This window comes from Symphalangus syndactylus, chromosome 9 (assembly GCF_028878055.3).
Source record: "Symphalangus syndactylus isolate Jambi chromosome 9, NHGRI_mSymSyn1-v2.1_pri, whole genome shotgun sequence".
In the NCBI taxonomy this organism is placed as follows: Eukaryota; Metazoa; Chordata; class Mammalia; order Primates; family Hylobatidae; genus Symphalangus; species Symphalangus syndactylus.
Genome location: NC_072431.2, coordinates 61,013,071 through 61,031,481, shown reverse-complemented (window position 1 = coordinate 61,031,481; position 18,411 = coordinate 61,013,071). Strand labels below are relative to the sequence as shown.

The following is an 18,411-nucleotide window of genomic DNA, read 5'->3' as shown; positions in this document are numbered from 1 at the left end:
TGCAGTGAAACGAAATCGCACCACTGCACTCCAGCCTGGGCAACAGAACAAGACTCTGTCTCAAAACAAAACACAACAAAAACAAAAAAACCACACACACACACACACACACACACACACACAGAGCAAAAAAACTTGAACGTGGATACACGTGGGGGATTTCCAAGCTAAAAACCAAATTCTGCTGTGGTCAGGCTGGGGTGAGGGCTGAGAGTTTGCAGTTCTAACAAGCTCCCAGGTGTTACTGATGCTGCTGGATGGGGACCACTTTATGCAACAAGGGCCCAGCTGGCCAGGGAAGGGAGGCAGCTGAGAGCCCAGGTGGCAGCAGCCAGCATCCCACAGGTATAAGATGGCCAGAGGCGGCTGCCCGCTGCTCTGCAGGCGCCATGGAGCTGAGCTATAGGTTCTTCATCTGCCTCCTGCTCTGGGGTAGTACTGAGCTGTGCTACCCCCAACCCCTCTGGCTCTTGCAGGGTGGAGCCAGCCGTCCTGAGACGTCTGTACAGCCCGTACTGGTGGAGTGTCGGGAGGCCACCCTGATGGTCACGGTCAGCAAAGACCTTTTTGGCACGGGGAAGCTCATAAGGGCTGCTGACCTCACCTTGGGCCCAGAGGCCTGTGAGCCTCTGGTCTCCATGGACACAGAAGATGTGGTCAGGTTTGAGGTTGGACTCCATGAGTGTGGCAACAGCATGCAGGTGAGAGAGGCTGGGGGCCCTGGCTTTGGTGGGAGGATGTTCGAGGCAGCCGGGGATGGGGAGTGTGGCCACAGTCGGTGGGAAGTGGGGTTGGGTGGATCCCTCTCCCTTGTAGGTGGGGAGGTGGCCCAGTTGAGGCCTGAAGTTGGGCGCTGAGGGCACCGAGACTAGAGCACTCCTGCCTCTGACTGCCGACATTAGGTAGGTGGGGTGGAGCTAGAGGTGGCCATGCACTTTGGGCTGGCCCAAGCCACGCCACTCTGACTCAGGTGGGTTTGTGACACACACAGGCATGCGTGATAGGATAGCGCCGTGGGTAGCCTAAGGGGCTGTTTCTAATGCTTGGGGCATTAGGAACTCATTCTGAAGAGACCCAAAATATTCATTATCTTAAAAACAACAAGTGGGCCGGGTGCAGTGGCTCATGCCTGTAGTCCCAGCACTATGAGAGGCCAAGGCTGGAGGATCACTTGAGGCTAGGAGTTTGAGGCCAGCCTGGGCAACATAGTGAGACTCTATCTCTTAAAAAGCCTGTAAAAAAAACTGGGGCCTGGTGTGGTGGCTCACGCCTGTAATTCCAGCACTTTGGGAGGCTGAGGAGTTTGAGACCAGCCTGGCCAACATAGTGAAACCCCATCTCTACTAATAATACAAAAATTAGCCAGGCATGGTGGTGCGTGTCTGTAATCCCAGCTACTCAGGAGGCTGAGGCAGGAGAATCGCTTGAACCCAGGAGGCAAAGGTTGCAGTGAGCGGAGATTGTGCCACTGCACTCCAGCCTGGGCAACAGTGCAAGACTCTGGTTCAAAAAAAAAAAAAAAAAAAAAAAAAACCCCACATGGATAAGTGGTCTGGGGGCGGGGGCATCATAACCTTGGTGTTGAAGACCTTAAAAGCATCAGTGTGTCCCCGGGGGCAGCTCCAAGGGGGAGAGGCTTAACCGGTGGTACATGCAGGAAAAGACCAAGAAATCCAGGCCAGACTTCCCTTCCCCTAGCCGGTGGGGAAAGAGGCTGCAAGGAGAGGCCTTACAGCAGGGCAGGGCTGGGCACACAGCCAGACAGCTCCCCAGCTAAACCCTGATCCCTGGACCAAGTTCCTGCGGCCCTGTCCTCTCCTGCCTCAGGGGAACCTGGCTCCTCCTCACCTGGGCCTAGACCTAGTAGCTTGCCTGGGATGGGGGCAAGTCCAGCCCCTGGAGCCCTCTGGCCAGAGCTCTGGTCTTAAGTGTGGTCTCCTGGGCTGTCTTTGAGAACTCGAGGCCCTTGTTTTCCTGGGAAGGGAGGCCAGAGAGCTGCAGGAGTTACTTGAGGAATTATTCTAGTTTAGAGGCTCACAAACATGTCTTAGATTTACTTGGGGAGCCAGGTGCCTGACTCCCCCACCTTCTGTGAAATGGGCTTGAATAGGTTAGAAGCTGATAAGTGGTATTTTTTTGTTTTTTTGAGACAGTTTTGCTCTTATTGCCCAGGCTGGAGTGCAGTGGCACCTATAATCCCAGCACTTCGGGAGGCTGAGATGGGAGGCTCGCTTGAGCCCAGGAGTTTAAGGCCACCATGGGCAACATAATGAGACCCCTTCTCTACAAAACACACACACACAAAATAGGGTGTGGTGGCGCCTGCCTTTAGTCTCAGCTATTTGGGAGGCTGAAGTGGGAGGATTGCTTAAACCCATGATTTAGAGGCTGCAGTGAGCTACGATTGTGCCACTGCATTCCAGCCTGGGAGGCAGGGCAAGACCCTCTTTTATTAACCCCACCTGTGGAGCTTCTAAAAATCCTGATGTCCAGGCTGCTAAAATAGAAAGGATGTGGGACCAGCTGTGGGTAATAAGGATCTCAGGTGACTCCAATGAGGAGCAAAGCCTGCAAACTCCTTCCTCTGGCGTGGTGTTTCCCAGTTCTGCCCGGTGAGAATCACCTGTGGCTGGCTGGTCACGGTGGCTCATGCCTGTAATCCCAGCACCTTGGGAGGCCGAGGTAGGTGAATCACGAGGTCAGGAGTTCAAGACTAGCCTGGCCACGATGGTGAAACCCCATCTGTACTAAAAATACAAAAAAGTTAGCCAGGTGTGGTGGTGGGCACCTGTAATCCCAGCTACTCAGGAGTCTGAGGCAGAGAATTGCTTGAACCCGGGAGGCGTAGGTTGCAGAGAGCTGAGATCGTGCCACTGCACTCCAGCCTGGGCAACAGAGTGAGACTCCGTCTCAAAAAAAAAAAAAAAATTACCTACGGCCATGGCCAGTTTCCCAGGTATACAGCCTGTGCAGTTCTGTGGGGCCCAGTGCTTAATGGAATGCCCTCCTGCCCTGAAATGGTAATAACTTTGGAATAAGGGGCTCCACGAGCTATGCTGGTTCTGTCTGTGCTGGGGCACTTGCTAATAAGGTCTAGGACTATTCCCTGAGGATCGAGTTTGGTCAGGGCCAGGCAGCCACCTGAGCTCCTGGGCAACCTTGACCTCCTAGGCTCAAGCCATCGTCCTGCCTCAGCCTCCTGAATAGCTGGGATGGACTACAGGCATATGCCACTGTGCCCAGCCAAGTTATCTTTTTGTAGAGAGGGGATCTAGCTCTATTGCCCAGGCTGGTCTTGACTTCCTGGCCTCAAGCAATCCTCCTCCCTCCCAAAGTGCTGGGATTACAGGCATGAGCCACTGTACCCAGCCCTCAAGTAGTTTTTAAACAAGCTCCCTGAGATGAGAGGTGGGGATAGTGAGCTTAGAATAGGTGGTTAGGGGTTGAGTCACGGTTGAGCACTTTGGGAGGCTGAGGCAGGTGGATCACCTGAGGCCAGGAGTTTGAGACCAGCCTGGCTAAGGCGGCGAAACCCTGTCTCTATTTAAAAAAAAAAAAAAAAAAAAAAAAAAAAAGGCATGGTGGCACGTGCCTGTAATTCCAGCTACTCAGAGGCTGAAGCAGGAGAATTGCTTGAACCTGGGAGGCAGAGGTTGCAGTGAGCCGAGTTTGTGCCACTGCACTCCAGCCTGGGCGACAGAGCAAGACTTCATCTCAAAAAAACAAAAGGTGGTTAGGAAGTGACTAAAGTGGGGGTTTCCAGTGCTGGCTCTATGCTAATCACCTGGAAAGGTTGTAAAAATACCGATTCTCAAAGAGAATCTCATACCTTCATTCTATCGGGGTAGGGCCTGGTGTCACATTTTTCTAATATTCTAGGAAAATCTTCAAACATAGGTGTTTGCTGCAAAACTCTGTCCTAGGCAGGCCCTGCCTTCTGCAGCCCTATTGGACGATGCAAATTTCCCCAGTAGCACTCACCTGTGCTCTTCCTGCCTCGGGAAACCTCTGAATCAGTCTCCCCCACCTTATGTGTAATGGGTTTGAATAGGTTAGAAGCTGATATGGGTTTGTGTGTGTGTTTTTTTTTTTCTTTTTTTTTTTTTGAGAGTTTTGTTCTTGTTCTTGTTGCCCAGGCTGGAGTGTAATGGCATGATCTTGGCTCACTACAACCTCTGCCTCCCGGTTTCAAGTGATTCTTCTGCCTCAGTCTCCTGAGTAGCTGGGATTACAGGCACACGCCACCACACCCGGCTAATTTTTGTATTTTTAGTAGAGATGGGGTTTCACCATGTTGGTCAGGCTGGTCTTGAACTCCTGACCTCAGGTGATCTGCCTACCTCAGCCTCCCAAAGTGCTGGGATTATGGGCGTGAGCCACAGCGCCCAGCCAGAAGCTGATAAGTGTTAACAGCTGGCCACTTCCTGGCTGCTTCCTGGGGGCTATCTTGGCCCTGGGCCTCTCCTGAAAGAGGAAACTGTATGTACTGGGGGGCGTGGAGGGGGAGTGTCAGAAGGGAAGTGTGTATCCTGATGCCTCTATTGCTTGGGTGCTACATGGTATCTGCCATGTGGTTGATCCAGGCTGCCTGTGGTGGTATCAACGTGTGGTGGTGTCAGGTAAAGATTCCGAGGTACAAAGACAGTACCTGTCCTGCCTCTTTACTGACCAGTGGCAGAGCCTGTGTTCTCTTTTGTAGAGATGGGGTCTTGCTGTGTTTCCCAGGCCAGTCTCGAACTCCTGGCCTCAAGCAATCCTTGGCCTCCCAAAGTGCTGGGGTTACAGGCATGAGTCATTGTACCTGGCCTTGACCCTGTGGTCTTTGTCTCCTTGTGGGCTGCCCTCCCTGAGCACTCATGTATGGCTTGGGAGTACCCGGGCAGGTGATGGCCGGCAGCATTAACTTCTCACCTTTCCTCTAGGTAACTGACGATGCCCTGGTGTACAGCACCTTCCTGCTCCACGACCCCCGCCCTGTGGGAAACTTATCCATCGTGAGGACTAACCGCGCAGAGATTCCCATCGAGTGCCGCTACCCCAGGTCAGTGTGGGACTGACTCATGATCCCTGGTACAATAACCCCTTGGGTATGGCTGTGGGCAAGTGGGCTGGCTATGGCCAGCAGCTTGCAGCATGGCTATTAGAACTACCTACCAAAGCGTTTGCAGCTGTGGTTACTGCACTGGGTGGGATTGTGGGGCCTGAGTCTAGTTCGAGTCCCAGAAGAGTAACAGGAGCCCGACTGCCGCTTAGTGGAAGCTGCAGAGCTGCCCAGCCCTAGTGGTGGTACTGTGCCAGCCTCCACCCTCCTTAGGGTTCAGAAATGGCTTTCCAATAGTGCTAGGCTGGGGCCAGGTGCAGTGGCTCATGCCTGTAATCCCAGCACTTTGGGAGGCTGACACATTTGGATCACTTGAGGTCAGGAGTTCAAGACCAGTCTGGCCAACATGGTGAAAGGTGAAACCCCATCTCTACTAAAAACACAGAAATTAGCTGGGTGCTTGTAATCCCAGCTACTTGGGAGGCTGAGGCAGGAGAATTGCTTGACCCCAGGAATCAGAGGCTGCAGTGAGCTGAGATTGCACCACTGTACTCCATTCTGGGCAACAAAGCGATATTCTATCTCAAAAAATAATAATAATAAAATAGTGCTAGGCTGGGTTCTAGAATCTGACCTGGGCGGTGGCGGCCTACTCTTCTGTGGTCCTCAAGCCCCTGGCATCAAGCACGTGCCTGTGAACTCAGTCCCTGAAGTGGGAGGAGAAACTATGGCTCCCAAGGACAATGCTGGGTCCTGTGCTGGCCTAAGCATGGGGTGCAGGGGACTTTGTCCCTGCCCTTGAACCAGTCTGGGAGTGGGTATAAGATGATGCGACCAGGTACGGTGGCTCACGCCTGTAATATACCAGCCCTTTGGGAGGCCAAGGTGGGCAGCTCACAAGGTAAGGAGTTCAGGACCAGCCTGGCCAACATGGTGAAACCCATCTCTACTAAAAATAAAAAAAAAAATTAGCTGAGTGTGGTAGTGCATGCCTATAATCCCAGCTACTCAGGAGGCTGAGGCAGGAGAATCATTTGAACCCAGGAGGCAGAGGTTGCAGTGAGCTGAGATGGCGCCATTGCACTCCAGCCTGGGCAACAGAGCAAGACTCCATCTCAAAAAGAAAATGCTAATGTGAAGTGAATAGGGAGCTGATACCAGTCAGGACACCATGAGGGATGAGCCATGCCCCTGGGAGGGGTCATGGTAGGGGTTATCCTAGAACAGGATCCGGGACTGGGACCTTGAGGCTGAGATGGCCTGGGCAGAGCCACGTGGCCACACATCCCATGGGAGGGCAGTGTGCTTAGTAGGTGCAGCCTGGGGGCTAGAGCCCAGGGACTAGGGTAATGTGGGAGCCAGACAGATGGGCTCACCAGCCTCTACCAGCCTCACCACAGGTGCCCCTTCTGGAATGGGTAAGGACTGAATCTCTGCCCAGGGTCACCTGGTGGTTGGTACAGAAGACTAGAGGGAACTAGTGAGAACCAGCTGGGAGGCTGGAAAACTGGGATTCCATGAGGGCTGACCCGTGGTTGCTGGGACTGTAGAGGCTGATTCGGAGGGGCTAAGAGCAACTGGAGGAGCTTGGTGTCTATGGGGGTAGGGGAGATGGGGGAGGATGGAGGACTCAAGGGCAGGCTGCCCAGCCGGTGGGAGGGACTGAAGCCCTCCTGTGACCATGGAAGTCTGACTTTAGTCTCTGGGCCTGACCCCCGAGGATGGTGGCTCACCTGGTCCATTGGCTACAAGTAGTACTAGAGAGGCCGGTTGTAGGCTGGGATGCTTTAACGTGGCTCCAGATACCTGAGTCTGGTTATCAATAGATGCATCCATCACTTGGAGTAGCTTCTTCCAGCAGATCCTGTGGGGTCAGCAGGGTAGGTATCTGCAGATACACAGACCTGCTTCCATGGACTTCCCAGTCACTGGTATGGGTTCAGGCTCCCGGTAGCATCTCGAGACCTAAGGACCTGTCTTTGATCTCTAAAGGATGGCCTTGGCTGAGCGCAGTGGCTCACGCCTGTAATCCCAGCACTTTGGGAGGCTGAGGCGGGTGGGTCACGAGGTCAGGAGATCGAGACCATCCTGGCTAATGTGGTGAAACCCCGTCTCTACTAAAAACACAAAAAATTAGCCAGGCATAGTGGCGGGCGCCTGTAGTCCCAGCTATTTGGGAAGCTAAGGCAGGAGAATGGTGTGAACCCGGGAGGTGGAGCTTGCAGTGAGCTGAGATTGCGCCACCACACTCCAGCCTGGGCAACAAAGTGAGACTCTGTCTCCAAAAAAAAAAAAAAAAAAAAAAAAAAGATGGCCTTAGCTGATTCACCTCTCAAGCATCCTGTGGAGTACTGTGCAGGGCCTGCTATCAGACCCAAAACCTGAACCTCTAGGGCTAAAATATGTGTGGTGGCTTTTGGTTTTTTGTTTTTTAAAAAAAAAGTCTTACTCTGCCGCCCAGGCTGGAATGCAGTGGGGTGCCATCATAGTTCACTGTAGCCTTGAACTCCTGGGCTTAAGCAATCCTCCCATCTCAGCCTCCTGAGTAGCTGGGACTACAGGTATGTACTACTATGCCCAGCTATCTTTTTTTCTTCCTTTTTTTTTTTTTGGAGACGGAGTCTTGCTCTGTTGCCCAGGCTGGAGTGCAGTGGTATGATATCAGCTCACTGCAAGCTCCGCCTCTGGGGTTCACGCCATTCTCCTGCCTCAGCCTCCCGAGTAGCTGGGACTACAGGTGCCCGCCACCATGCCTGGCTAATTTTTTTTATTTTTAGTAGAGACAGGGTTTCACCATGTTAGCCAGGACAGTCTCAATCTCCTGACCTCATGATCCGCCTGCCTCGGCCTCTCAAAGTGCTGGGATTATAGGCTTGAGCCACCGTGCCTGGCCTTTTTTCTTTTTTATAGAGATAGTCTCGCTATGTCCAGGCTGCGCTCAAACTCCTAGCCTCAGGCAATCCTCCTGTCTCCACCTCCCGAAGTGCTGGGATTACAGGCATGAGCCACTGCACTCAGGTCCAGGGCTCAAGAGGGAGCAGCTCTCAGTATAGAAACCAAACTCCTAGGTTCAGCTGTATCTGTCTTCAGCAGCCCAGATAGTATCATAGCATCAGTTAGGATGGTTAGGCAACTCACAGGTGCAGAAATTCAGGAGGGTACAGGGGCAGCCTCAGGCTCAAGGTGTCTGTTCAGCCATCTTGCACCAGCTACCTGGCTGGGCCATAGCTGAGGGTCCTGCAGTGGGGTAGCAGTGAGATACTCCCCATCAGTGGGGGCCCAGGTGGGTGTGACCTGAGGCAGGTGTGCACAACTGCTGTTCTTCTCTCAGGCAGGGCAATGTGAGCAGCCAGGCCATCCTGCCCACCTGGTTGCCCTTCAGGACCACGGTGTTCTCGGAGGAGAAGCTGACTTTCTCTCTGCGTCTGATGGAGGGTAAGAGAAGGCTGGGTGGGACAGCTGTAGAAAGACGTGGGCCATCTCAAACCCCTGCCCTTGGCTGTGTCTTTGGTTTTTTTTTGTTTTTGGGTTCGGTTCGGTAACAGAGTCTTGCTCTGACTCCAGGCTGGAGTACAATGGTGCGCTCTCAGCTCACTGCAGTCTCTACCTCCTGGGGTTCAAACGATTCTCCTGCCTCAGCCTCCTGAGTAACTGGGATTACAGGCTTGTGATACCACACCCAGCTAACTTTTGTATTTTTAGTAGAGATGGGGTTTTGCCACGTTGGCCAGGCTGATCTCGAACTCCTGACCTCAGGTGATCCACCTGCCTCAGCCTCCCAAGGTGCTGGGATTACAGGCGTGAGCCACCATGCCCAGCTGGCTGTGTCTTTCAGAGAACTGGAACGCTGAGAAGAGGTCCCCCACCTTCCACCTGGGAGATGCAGCCCACCTCCAGGCAGAAATCCACACTGGCAGCCACGTGCCACTGCGGTTGTTTGTGGACCACTGCGTGGCCACACCGACACCAGACCAGAATGCCTCCCCTTATCACACCATCGTGGACTTCCATGGGTGAGCACTGGGCTCCCTGCCTAGAGAACCTTCCTAGCAAGATGACCCTAAAGCCACCTGTTTGGCTTTTTGAGACAGTCTCACTCTGTAACCCAGGCTAGAATATAGAGGCTTAATCTCTGCCCTCTGCAACCTCTGCCTTCCGGGTTTAAGTGATTCTCCTGCCTCAGCCTCCCAAGTAGCTGGGATTACAGGCACCCATCACCACGCCCAGCTAATTTCTGTATTTTTACTAGAGATGGGGTTTCACCATGTTGGCCAGGCTGGTCTCGAACTCCTGACCTCAAGTGATCCGCCTGCCTTGGCCTCCCAAAGTGCTGGGATTATGGGCATGAGCCACCATGCCCGGCCCACCTGTCTGGTGTTAACACCATTCTGTTCTCTTCCAAGCTGTCTTGTCGACGGTCTCACTGATGCCTCTTCTGCATTCAAAGTTCCTCGACCCGGGCCAGATACACTCCAGTTCACAGTGGATGTCTTCCACTTTGCTAATGACTCCAGAAACATGGTAAGAGCTTTAACAGCCTGGAAGAAGGCTGAACTTGCAACCTTCATATCCTACTGAATGGGGTCACTCACTAGCTGTACCCTTAAGCAAATGACTTAGAGCTCTGTCCCAGTAACTCAAACTTACAAGTAAAGCCATGAGCATTAGTGAGGCCTTCAAGCAGAAGGATGAACCAATATGAAGCCTTAAGAGGTAGAGGCCGGGCACGGGTGGCTCATGCTTGTAATCCCAATACTTTGGGAGGCCGAGGTGGGGGGTGGATCACTTGAGGTCAGGAGTTCAAGACCAGCCTGGCCAACATGGTGAAACCCTGACTCTACTAAAAATACAAAAAAATTAGCTGAGTGTGGTGGTTGGGTGCCTGTAATCCCAGCTACCTGGGAGGCTGAGGCAGGAGAATAGCTTGAACCTGGGAGGCAGAGGTTGCAGTGAGCAGAGATTGTGCCACTGTACCTCTAGCCTGAGTGACAGTGAGACTCTGTCTCCCTAAAAAAAAAAAAAAAAAGGCAGGTGTTAGCCTTCCTGGAGGCTTTCCGCAGGGGCAAAGAAAGCCAGTGTGAACTCCCTAGCCAGGGTGGCTTCTTGAACTTGGTCATAGGCTAGGCTAGTGATTCTGAAGGCATCATCCTCACCTGGAGGGCTTGTTGAAATTGACTGGGCCCCAACCCAGGGTTTGATTCAGGTGGTCGAGTGAGGCCTAGAATCTGCATTCTTAAGTGTTGGTTCTGCTGGTCTGGGGCCTCCCCTTGAGAACCTAAACTAGACAGCCCAAATTGACACTAAGAGGGAAAGAGAAGGAAGGAATGAAGATGGGAACTGCCTCTGATGGCTGAGGTGGGGAGGGATACGGTAGGAAGTGCAGGTGCAAGGACCGACATCTAGCCAGGAAGTACTGGTAAGTGGTTAGAAATAAATCACCTGGCATGGTGGCTCACACCCATAATCCCAGCACTTTGGGAGGCCGAGGTGGGCAGATCACGAGGTCAGGAGATTGAGACCATCCTGGTTAACACGATGAAACCCCCTCTCTACTAAAAATACAAAAAATTAGCTGGGCATGGTGGCGAGCACCTGTAGTCCCAGCTACTCCAGGTTCCCAGGTTCAAGCGATTCTCCTGCCTTGGTCTCCCAAGTAGCTGGAAGTACAGGTACCCGCCACCATGCCAGGTTAATTTTTTTGTATTTCTAGTAGAGAAGGTTTTACCATGTTGTCCAGGCTGGTCCCAACTCCTGACCTCAGGTGATCCGCCTGCCTCGGTCTCCCAAAGTACTGGAATTAAAGGCGTGAGCCACCATGCCCAGCCTCAAGTAGCTTTTAGTTTTTGAGTTGGAGTCTCGCTCCGCAGTCCAGGCTGGAATGCAACAGCACAATCTTGTCTCACTGCAACCTCCACCTCCTGGGTTCAAGCAATTCTCCTGCCTCAGCCTCCTGAGTAGCTGGGAATTACAGGCGTCCGCCATCACACCCGGCTAACTTTTGTATTCTTAGTAGAGATGGGGTTTCACCATGTTGGCCAGGCTCATCTCGAACTCCTGACCTCGCGATCCACCTGCCTCGGCCTCCCAAAGTGCTGAGATTACAGGCATGAGCCACCATGCCCAGCCTCAAGTAGTTTTTAAACAAGCTCACTGAGATGAGAGGTGAGGCTGTGAGCTTAGAAATAGGTGGTTAGGAAGTGATTAAAGTAGGGGTTTCCAATGCTGGCTCTATACTAATCATCTGGAGAGGTTGTAAAAATACTGATTGTAGAGAGTCTCATACCTTCACTCTGTTGGGGTAGGGCCTGGTGTCACATTTTGTAACATTAACACAATCTTCATAGGTGTTTGCTGTAAAACTATGAACTTCAGTGTGCACACCATCTAGGTTCTACCACCAGGATTTTTTTTTTTTTTTTTTTTTTTTTTTTTTTTTTTTTTTTTTTTTTTTTTTTTTGAGACAGTCTCACTGTGTCACCCAAGCTGGAATGCAATGGTACAGTCTTGGCTCACTGCAACCTCTGCCTCAGGGTGCAAGCAATTCTCCTGCCTCAGCCTCCTGAGTAGCTGGGATTATAGGTGCCTGCCACCATGCCCAGCTAATGCTTGTATTTCTTAGTAGAGACAGGGTTTCACCATTTTGGCCAGGCTGGTCTTGAACTCTTGACCTCATTATTCAACCACCTCAGCCTCCCAAAGTGCTGGGATTATAGGCGTGAACCACCACGCCCACTTTTTTTTGAGAGGGTCTCACTCTGTCACCCAGGCTGGAGTACGGTGGCACAATCTTAGGTCACTGCAACCTCCGCCTCCCAGGCTCAAGCGATTCTCCTGCCTTAGCCTCCCAAGTAGCTGAGATTATAGGCACATGCCACTACCGCGTGCCTAACTTGTATTTTTAGTAGAGATGGTTTCACCATATTGGCCAGGCTGGTCTTGAATTCCCGACTTCAAATGATCCACCCGCCTTGGCCTCCCAAAGTGCTGGGATTACAAGTGTGAGCCACTGCACCCGGCCTACTAGCAGTTTACTATTATCCTCCATCTACGGTGATCTACCTTATTCTACTTGGAAATGCATCAAAAGCCACTTAAGCTCCTAGGTGACTCTAATACGCAGCCAGGCTTGAAAACCTCTGAAGCAGAAGCTCATACGTCAGGGTGGCATTAAGGGACAAAGCAGAAACTTTGCAAAGATCACATCGATGCCACTTCACCTCCTCCAGCAGCTGCCTTGTGGGAAGAGAAAGATCAACACACAGATCAGTAGGGTAGCAAAAGGGAAAAGCATCTAATATTGATGACATGGCCTGAAGCTCTCAGTGGTGGGCCCTGCTTCAATGGGGCTGGGGATAAAGGAGGGCAGATTTGGGAAAAGAGTCCTGGCCCTTGGATCAGTGACCGATAGCTCCTTAGGGGAGAGGATTCCGGTTGTGGGAGGAAGTCAAGATTGACCTCAGGTGTGGCCCATTTGGGAAGAAGATGAGAAGTTTTCACAGAGGTGGTAGCGGTCAGCATGGGTATAGACTGAGGTGGTTTCTCAATCTCTGGGGGTTGAGGGGTGACGAAGACCAGAGAACAGTGCTGTTTAATGGAAGATAGTCTGAGCCCTTGGAGGGCTCCCCTTCAAAGGTAGGATTGATGATGCCTCAGTAGACTATGTCCCATGGCACAAAGAAGGAACAACCCTATTTCACAGCAATAGGGTGGCTGGGCACGGTGGTTCACATCTGTAATCCCAGCACCTTGGGAGGCTGAGGTGGGAGGATCAGAGTTCAGGTGTTTAAGGCTGCAGTGAGCTATGATGGTGCCATTGCTCTCAACAGAGCAACCCTGTGTACTTTTTTTGAGAGAGTCTCGCTCTGTCACCCAGGCTGGAAGGCAATAGCACAATCTTGGTTCACTGCAACCTCCACCTCCCGATTCAAGCCATTCTCCTGCCTCAGCCTCCCTAGTAGTTGGAATTACAGGCACTCATCACCATGCCTGGCTAATTTTTGTATCTTTAGTAGGAGATGGAGTTTCACCATGTTGGTCAGGCTGGTCTTAAACTCCTGACCTCAGGTGATCCACCTGCCTCAGCCTCCCCAAGTGCTGGGATTACAGACGTAAGCTATCACAACCCCCTCTTTTTTTTTTTTTTTTTTTTTTGAGACAGTCTTGCTGTGTCACCCAGGCTGGAGTGCAGTGGCGCAATCTCGACTCACTGCAAGCTCCGCCTCCCGGGTTCACGCCATTCTCCCGCCTCAGCCTCTCCAAGTAGCTGGGACTACAGGCGCCCGCCACCACGCCCAGCTAATTTTTTGTATTTTTAGTAGAGATGGGGTTTCACCGTGGTCTTGATCTCCTGACCTTGTGATCCGCCCGCCTCGGCCTCCCAAAGTGCTGGGATTACAGGCATGAGCCACTGCGCCCGGCCTAGACCCTGCTTCTAGAAGGCCGCTATAGGGGAACTACCCTGGGATCTTAGACTCCAGTTAGCATTAGAAAAACATACTAGGAAGAAGCTAAGGATGAAAGTACATTTCCTTTGTGGAATAGACTACAGGGCCTTGGAAGCTTCTTACTTGCAGGGCAGGTGGCTGAGATGGGCAGCCGGACAACTGCTAAACTGGCTTGTTTCTTTTTTTTTTAATTTATTTATTTATTTATTTATTTATTTATTTTTTTTTTTTTTTTGAGACGGAGTCTTGCTCTGTTGCCCAGGCTGGAGTGCAGTGGCGCGATCTTGGCTCACTGCAAGCTCCGCCTCCCGGGTTCACGCCATTCTCCTGCCTCAGCCTCCGGAGTAGCTGGGACTACAGGCGCCTGCCACCGCGCCCGGCTAATTTTTTGTATTCTTAGTAGAGATGGGGTTTCACCGTGGTCTCGATCTCCTGACCTTGTGATCCACCCGCCTCGGCCTCCCAAAGTGCTGGGATTACAGGCATGAGCCACCGCGCCCGGCCTAAACTGGCTTGTTTCTAAAAGTCTGAATTTACATGGTTTCAAGTTTCTCTGCTGGTGCACTTGGCCACTAGGTGGTGACTGAGGCTTGTGGCTCTGAGGCTTCTGCTGGAAGGTGGCAGAATTGCCACGTTCTGCCCGAGGTTGAGCAGGGAGGAATTTCAGCCCTGCCTGGAATATGAAAGGAAACTGACCTGGGGACGGGCCAAGGCTAGACTAAGCCCTGGCTCTGTCAAAATGGCCTCTAGCCCCAGTGGCAGGATGGAATGTCAGTCTAAAGTGAGAAGGCTTGGCCAGGTATGGTGGCTCACGCCAATAATCCTAGCACTTTGTGAGGCCGAGGCAGGTGGATCACTTGAGGTCAGGAGTTTAAGACAAGCCTGGCCAGCATGGGGAAACCCCATCTCTACTACAAATACAAAAACTAGCCTGGTGTGGTGGTGGGTGCCTATAATCCCATCTACTTGGGAGGCTGAGGCAAGAGAATCCCTTAAACCTAGGAGGTAGAGGCTACAGTGAGCTGAGATTGCAGCACTGTACTCCAGCCTTGGCTAGAAAGTGAGACTCCATCTCCAAAAAAAAAAAAGGGTGGGGAGTGGCGCTTACAGGGTAGTTGACTATTCCCTGGGTGGGTGGATTGGGGGGGGGTCCTTCAGCTCCCAGCAGGAGCTCATATTGGGTTCATTCCCTCGTACTTGTCTAACGAGGGTGGGTAAACATTTCCCAGAGGCCAGGACTGTCAGGGTATCAGCCTGGTGAGTCTTCTGGTCATCATATCCCTTACAGGTGAAAGGAGGCTGACCTAGGCTTGACCAATAGCAGAGGTGTGTGCGAGGAAGAAAAGCCCAGGGAAGCTTGCCCAAGGAGTGAGCCATCAAACTCTTAAGTCTGGCCGGGTGCAGTGGCTCACACCTGCAATCCCAGCACTTGGGAGGCTGAGGCAGGTGGATCACGAGGTCAGGGGTTCAAGACCAGCCTGGCCAAGATGGTGAAACCCTCTCTCTACTAAAAATATAAAAACATTAGCCAGGCATTATGGCAGGCACCTGTAATCCCAGCTACTTGGGAGGCTGAGGCAGGAGAATTGCTTGAACCTAGGAGGCAGAGGTTGCAGTGGGCTGAGATCGTGCCATTGCACTCCAGTCTGGGCAACAGCGAAACTCCACCTCAAAAAAAAAAAAAAAAAAAAAAAAAAAAAAAAAAAACCCTCCTAAGTCTGAAATGGCAACTCCATAGAAGCAAGTCCAAAAGGCTTCTTTATGTGCCCAAGGATCTCAGGTCACAGAAACAACTTGGTCTTGCCTTAGCTGGCAATACAGTGACTACATCCCTGAAGAAAAGTAGCTTGTCAACTAGTCAAGTGGCAGATGGCAGAGACAGGAGCCCAGCTAAGCTGCTGGCTAGTAAGGTGTCTACCACTCACCTCGGTCACCTGGGGATGGGATCGGGGTTTAGCAATGCTGAGTTAAGCCTGGGATTGGCCGGGCACTGATAGCTCGCACCTGTAATCCCAGTACTTTGAGAGGCTGAGGCGGACAGATCACTTGAGCCCAGGAATTTGAGGCCAGCTTCAGCAACATGGCAAAACCTCATCTCTGCAAAAAATCCAAAATTAGCCAGGTGTGGTGGCTTGTACCCATAATTCCAGCTGCTCATGAGGCTGAGGTGGGAGGATCCCTTGAGCCCAGGAGGTCAAGGCTATAGTGAGTCATAATCACACCACTGTACTCCAGCCTGGGTGACAGACCCTGTCTCCAAAGCCCAGGGTCAAGCATGCTCAATGATTGGGTAAGTTTGGAAAAGATCAGGGGAATAAGTGGTAGATTCTAGTCTAAAACTAGTTGCTACTTGCTCTAACATTAGATAAGTGAACCTTTAGACCATCTTAGAAATGAGGCTGTTCCTTCCCCCTCTTTATTTTATGAGACAGAGTCTCTGTCAGCCAGGCTGGAGTGCAGTGGCATGATCTCGGCTCACTGCAACTTCTGCCTCCTAGGTTCCAGCGATTCTCCTGCCTCAGCCTTCCAAGTAGCTGGGATTACAGGTACCCACCACCATGCCCAGCTAACTTTGTATTTTTAGTAGAGATGGGGTTTCACCATGTTGGCCAGGTTGGTCTCGACCTCCTGACCTCAGGTGATCTACCCGCCTTGGCCTCCCAAAGTGCTGGGATTATAGGTGTGTGCCATTGCACCCAGCCCCTTCTCACTCTTTAAAGGGTTAAGGGTTATATGAGAACTGGTGTGTTAAACTCCCAGGCACAGGCTGGAACTCTGCCTGGAAATAGCTGTTATTCCTTGCAGATATACATCACCTGCCACCTGAAGGTCATCCTAGCTGAGCAGGACCCAGATGAACTCAACAAAGCCTGTTCCTTCAGCAAGCCTTCCAACAGGTGAGGAGGACAGGTGCTCCATGACTGGGGTAGAAACTGAATCAGCGACCCCTTGTCTATTTCCCCCAATATATTAGCAAACTGCTTCCTGCAGAGGCAACAAAAATCTAAGCTGCTTGTCTTTCATCTCAGCTGGTTCCCAGTGGAAGGCCTGGCTGACATCTGTCAATGCTGTAACAAAGGTGACTGTGGCACTCCAAGTCATTCCAGGAGGCAGCCCCATGTCGTGAGCCAGTGGTCCAGGTCTGCTTCCCGTAACCGCAGGCATGGTATGTCACAGGATGGCCAAGAGGCTGTTCACTGTCCCCTACTCAGTTGAGGGTACCTGCTGTCATTTCAGGGTGATGGTCTTTTCCCTTGTCCTCCATTAAAGCTGTTTGTACCTAGGGAAAGGTAGCTGTAGGCCTAACACAAATCTTGGGCTCTCAGCCTTCCACCTTGGTGACAGCCAGGGTAGATCTGCTGTCATCCTAGGCTTCTACTGAGACATAATTTGGCATGTAGGGGAAATATAGCAGCTGTTAAGATAATCTGGCTGGGCATAGTGGCCTATGCCTGTAATCCCAATACTTTGGGAGGCCAAGGCGGACAGGTCACCTGAGGTCAGGAGTTCGAGACCAGCCTGACCAACATAGAGAAACCCCACCTCTACTAAAAATACAAAATTAGCCAGGTGTGGTGGTACATGCCCGTAATCCCAGCTACTTGGGAGGCTGAGGCAGGAGAATCGCTTGAATCTGGGAGGTAGAGGTTGCAGTGAGCCGAGATTGCACCATTGCACTCCAGCCTGGGCAAGAAGAGTAAAATTCTCTCTCAAAAAAAAATAATAATAATCTGGCCAGAACAGTGGGTTATGCCTATAATCCTAGCACTTGGGGAGGCTGAGGCCAGGGAAATCGCTTGAGCCCATGAGTTCTCGACCAGCCTGGGCAACATAGCAAGACCCTGTCTCTACAAAAAAGACGATGTACTAGGGAATCCCTCTTGGGTGACCTGCTTTCTCTGTATGAGAAAGCTGTCTTTTTTTTTTTTTTTTTTTTTCTTCCCCCTCCCCTGCACCAAGATGGTGTCTAGCTCCAGGCTGGAGAGCAATGGCACGATCTCTGCTCACTGAAACCTCTGCCTCCCAGGTTCAAGCTATTCTCCTGCCTCAGCCTTCCAAGTAGCTGAGACTACAGGCATGTGCCACCATGCCTAGCTAACTTTATTTTTAGTAGAGACGGGTCTTGCCATGTTGGCCAAGCTGGTCTCAAACACCTGACCTCAGGTGATCTGCCTGCCTCGGCCCCCGCAAAGTGCTGGGATTACCGGCATGAGCCGTCACACCTGGCCGAGAAAGCTGTCTTTTTTTGTCTAGAAACTGTTTCTTAGCCCACACAAAAAAGACAACATCTTAGTTTAGCCCACTGAGGCAGAATAAAACCTCCAACCCAGTTCCCAGTTAGGGACTAAGATGACCCTCGGGTGTGTGTTCTCCTTCCACAGTGACAGAAGCAGCAGATGTCACCGTGGGGCCACTGATCTTCCTGGACAGGAGTAGTGACCATGAAGTAGAGCAGTGGGCCTTGCCTTCTGACACCTCAGTGATGCTGCTGGGCGTAGGCCTGGCTGTGGTGGTGTCCCTGACTCTGACTGCTGTTATCCTGGTTCTCACCAGGAGGTGTCGCACTGCCTCCCACCCTGTGTCTGCTTCCGAATAAAAGAAGAAAGCAATATCTGGTCATGGTATGGTGGTCAGATGGAAGGTCAGAATTAGTACTGACTGTATTGGGTGGGGAAGACTGTATACCACCCGCCCTGTGCACTCACATAGCACAGTCCAGCAAGCACTACTGTGTCTCTACTGTAAACAGGGCAGGGTTCATGTCCTTAGACAACTATAATCTATTACCTCCATGGGAACCAACATGGAAACTCTTAGATGAAGGTCAGTCTGGCTGGACTCACCTTACTTCTAGGCTAGCAAAGAATCTTATATCTCTGGCCCCCATGGATTTGACTCTAGACATGGGAGTGGGGAGGAGAGAGC

General features: G+C 51.8%; 1 protein-coding gene across 1 annotated transcript; it reads left to right on the top strand.

The window, feature by feature from the left end:
- The first annotated feature begins 213 nt into the window (after window positions 1–213).
- Window positions 214–18,131, top strand: ZP3 (zona pellucida glycoprotein 3). The gene is made up of 8 exons (XM_055292757.2): window positions 214–701; window positions 4,923–5,041; window positions 8,373–8,476; window positions 8,877–9,054; window positions 9,445–9,562; window positions 16,291–16,382; window positions 16,515–16,651; window positions 17,868–18,131. Exons 1-8 carry the CDS (start codon window positions 258–260, stop codon window positions 18,080–18,082), a joined length of 1,407 nt encoding a protein of 468 aa, XP_055148732.1. The 5' UTR covers window positions 214–257; the 3' UTR covers window positions 18,083–18,131.
- The last annotated feature ends 280 nt before the right edge of the window (window positions 18,132–18,411 follow it).

Excerpts from the sequence above, each read along its gene's own strand:
- ZP3 (XM_055292757.2), top strand. The coding sequence starts at position 258 with ATGGGGACCACTTTATGCAACAAGGGCCCAGCTGGCCAGGGAAGGGAG. Across the intron at positions 8,477-8,876 it reads CTCTCTGCGTCTGATGGAGG|AGAACTGGAACGCTGAGAAG; the intron begins GTAAGAGAAGGC and ends TGTGTCTTTCAG. Across the intron at positions 9,055-9,444 it reads ACCATCGTGGACTTCCATGG|CTGTCTTGTCGACGGTCTCA; the intron begins GTGAGCACTGGG and ends TTCTCTTCCAAG.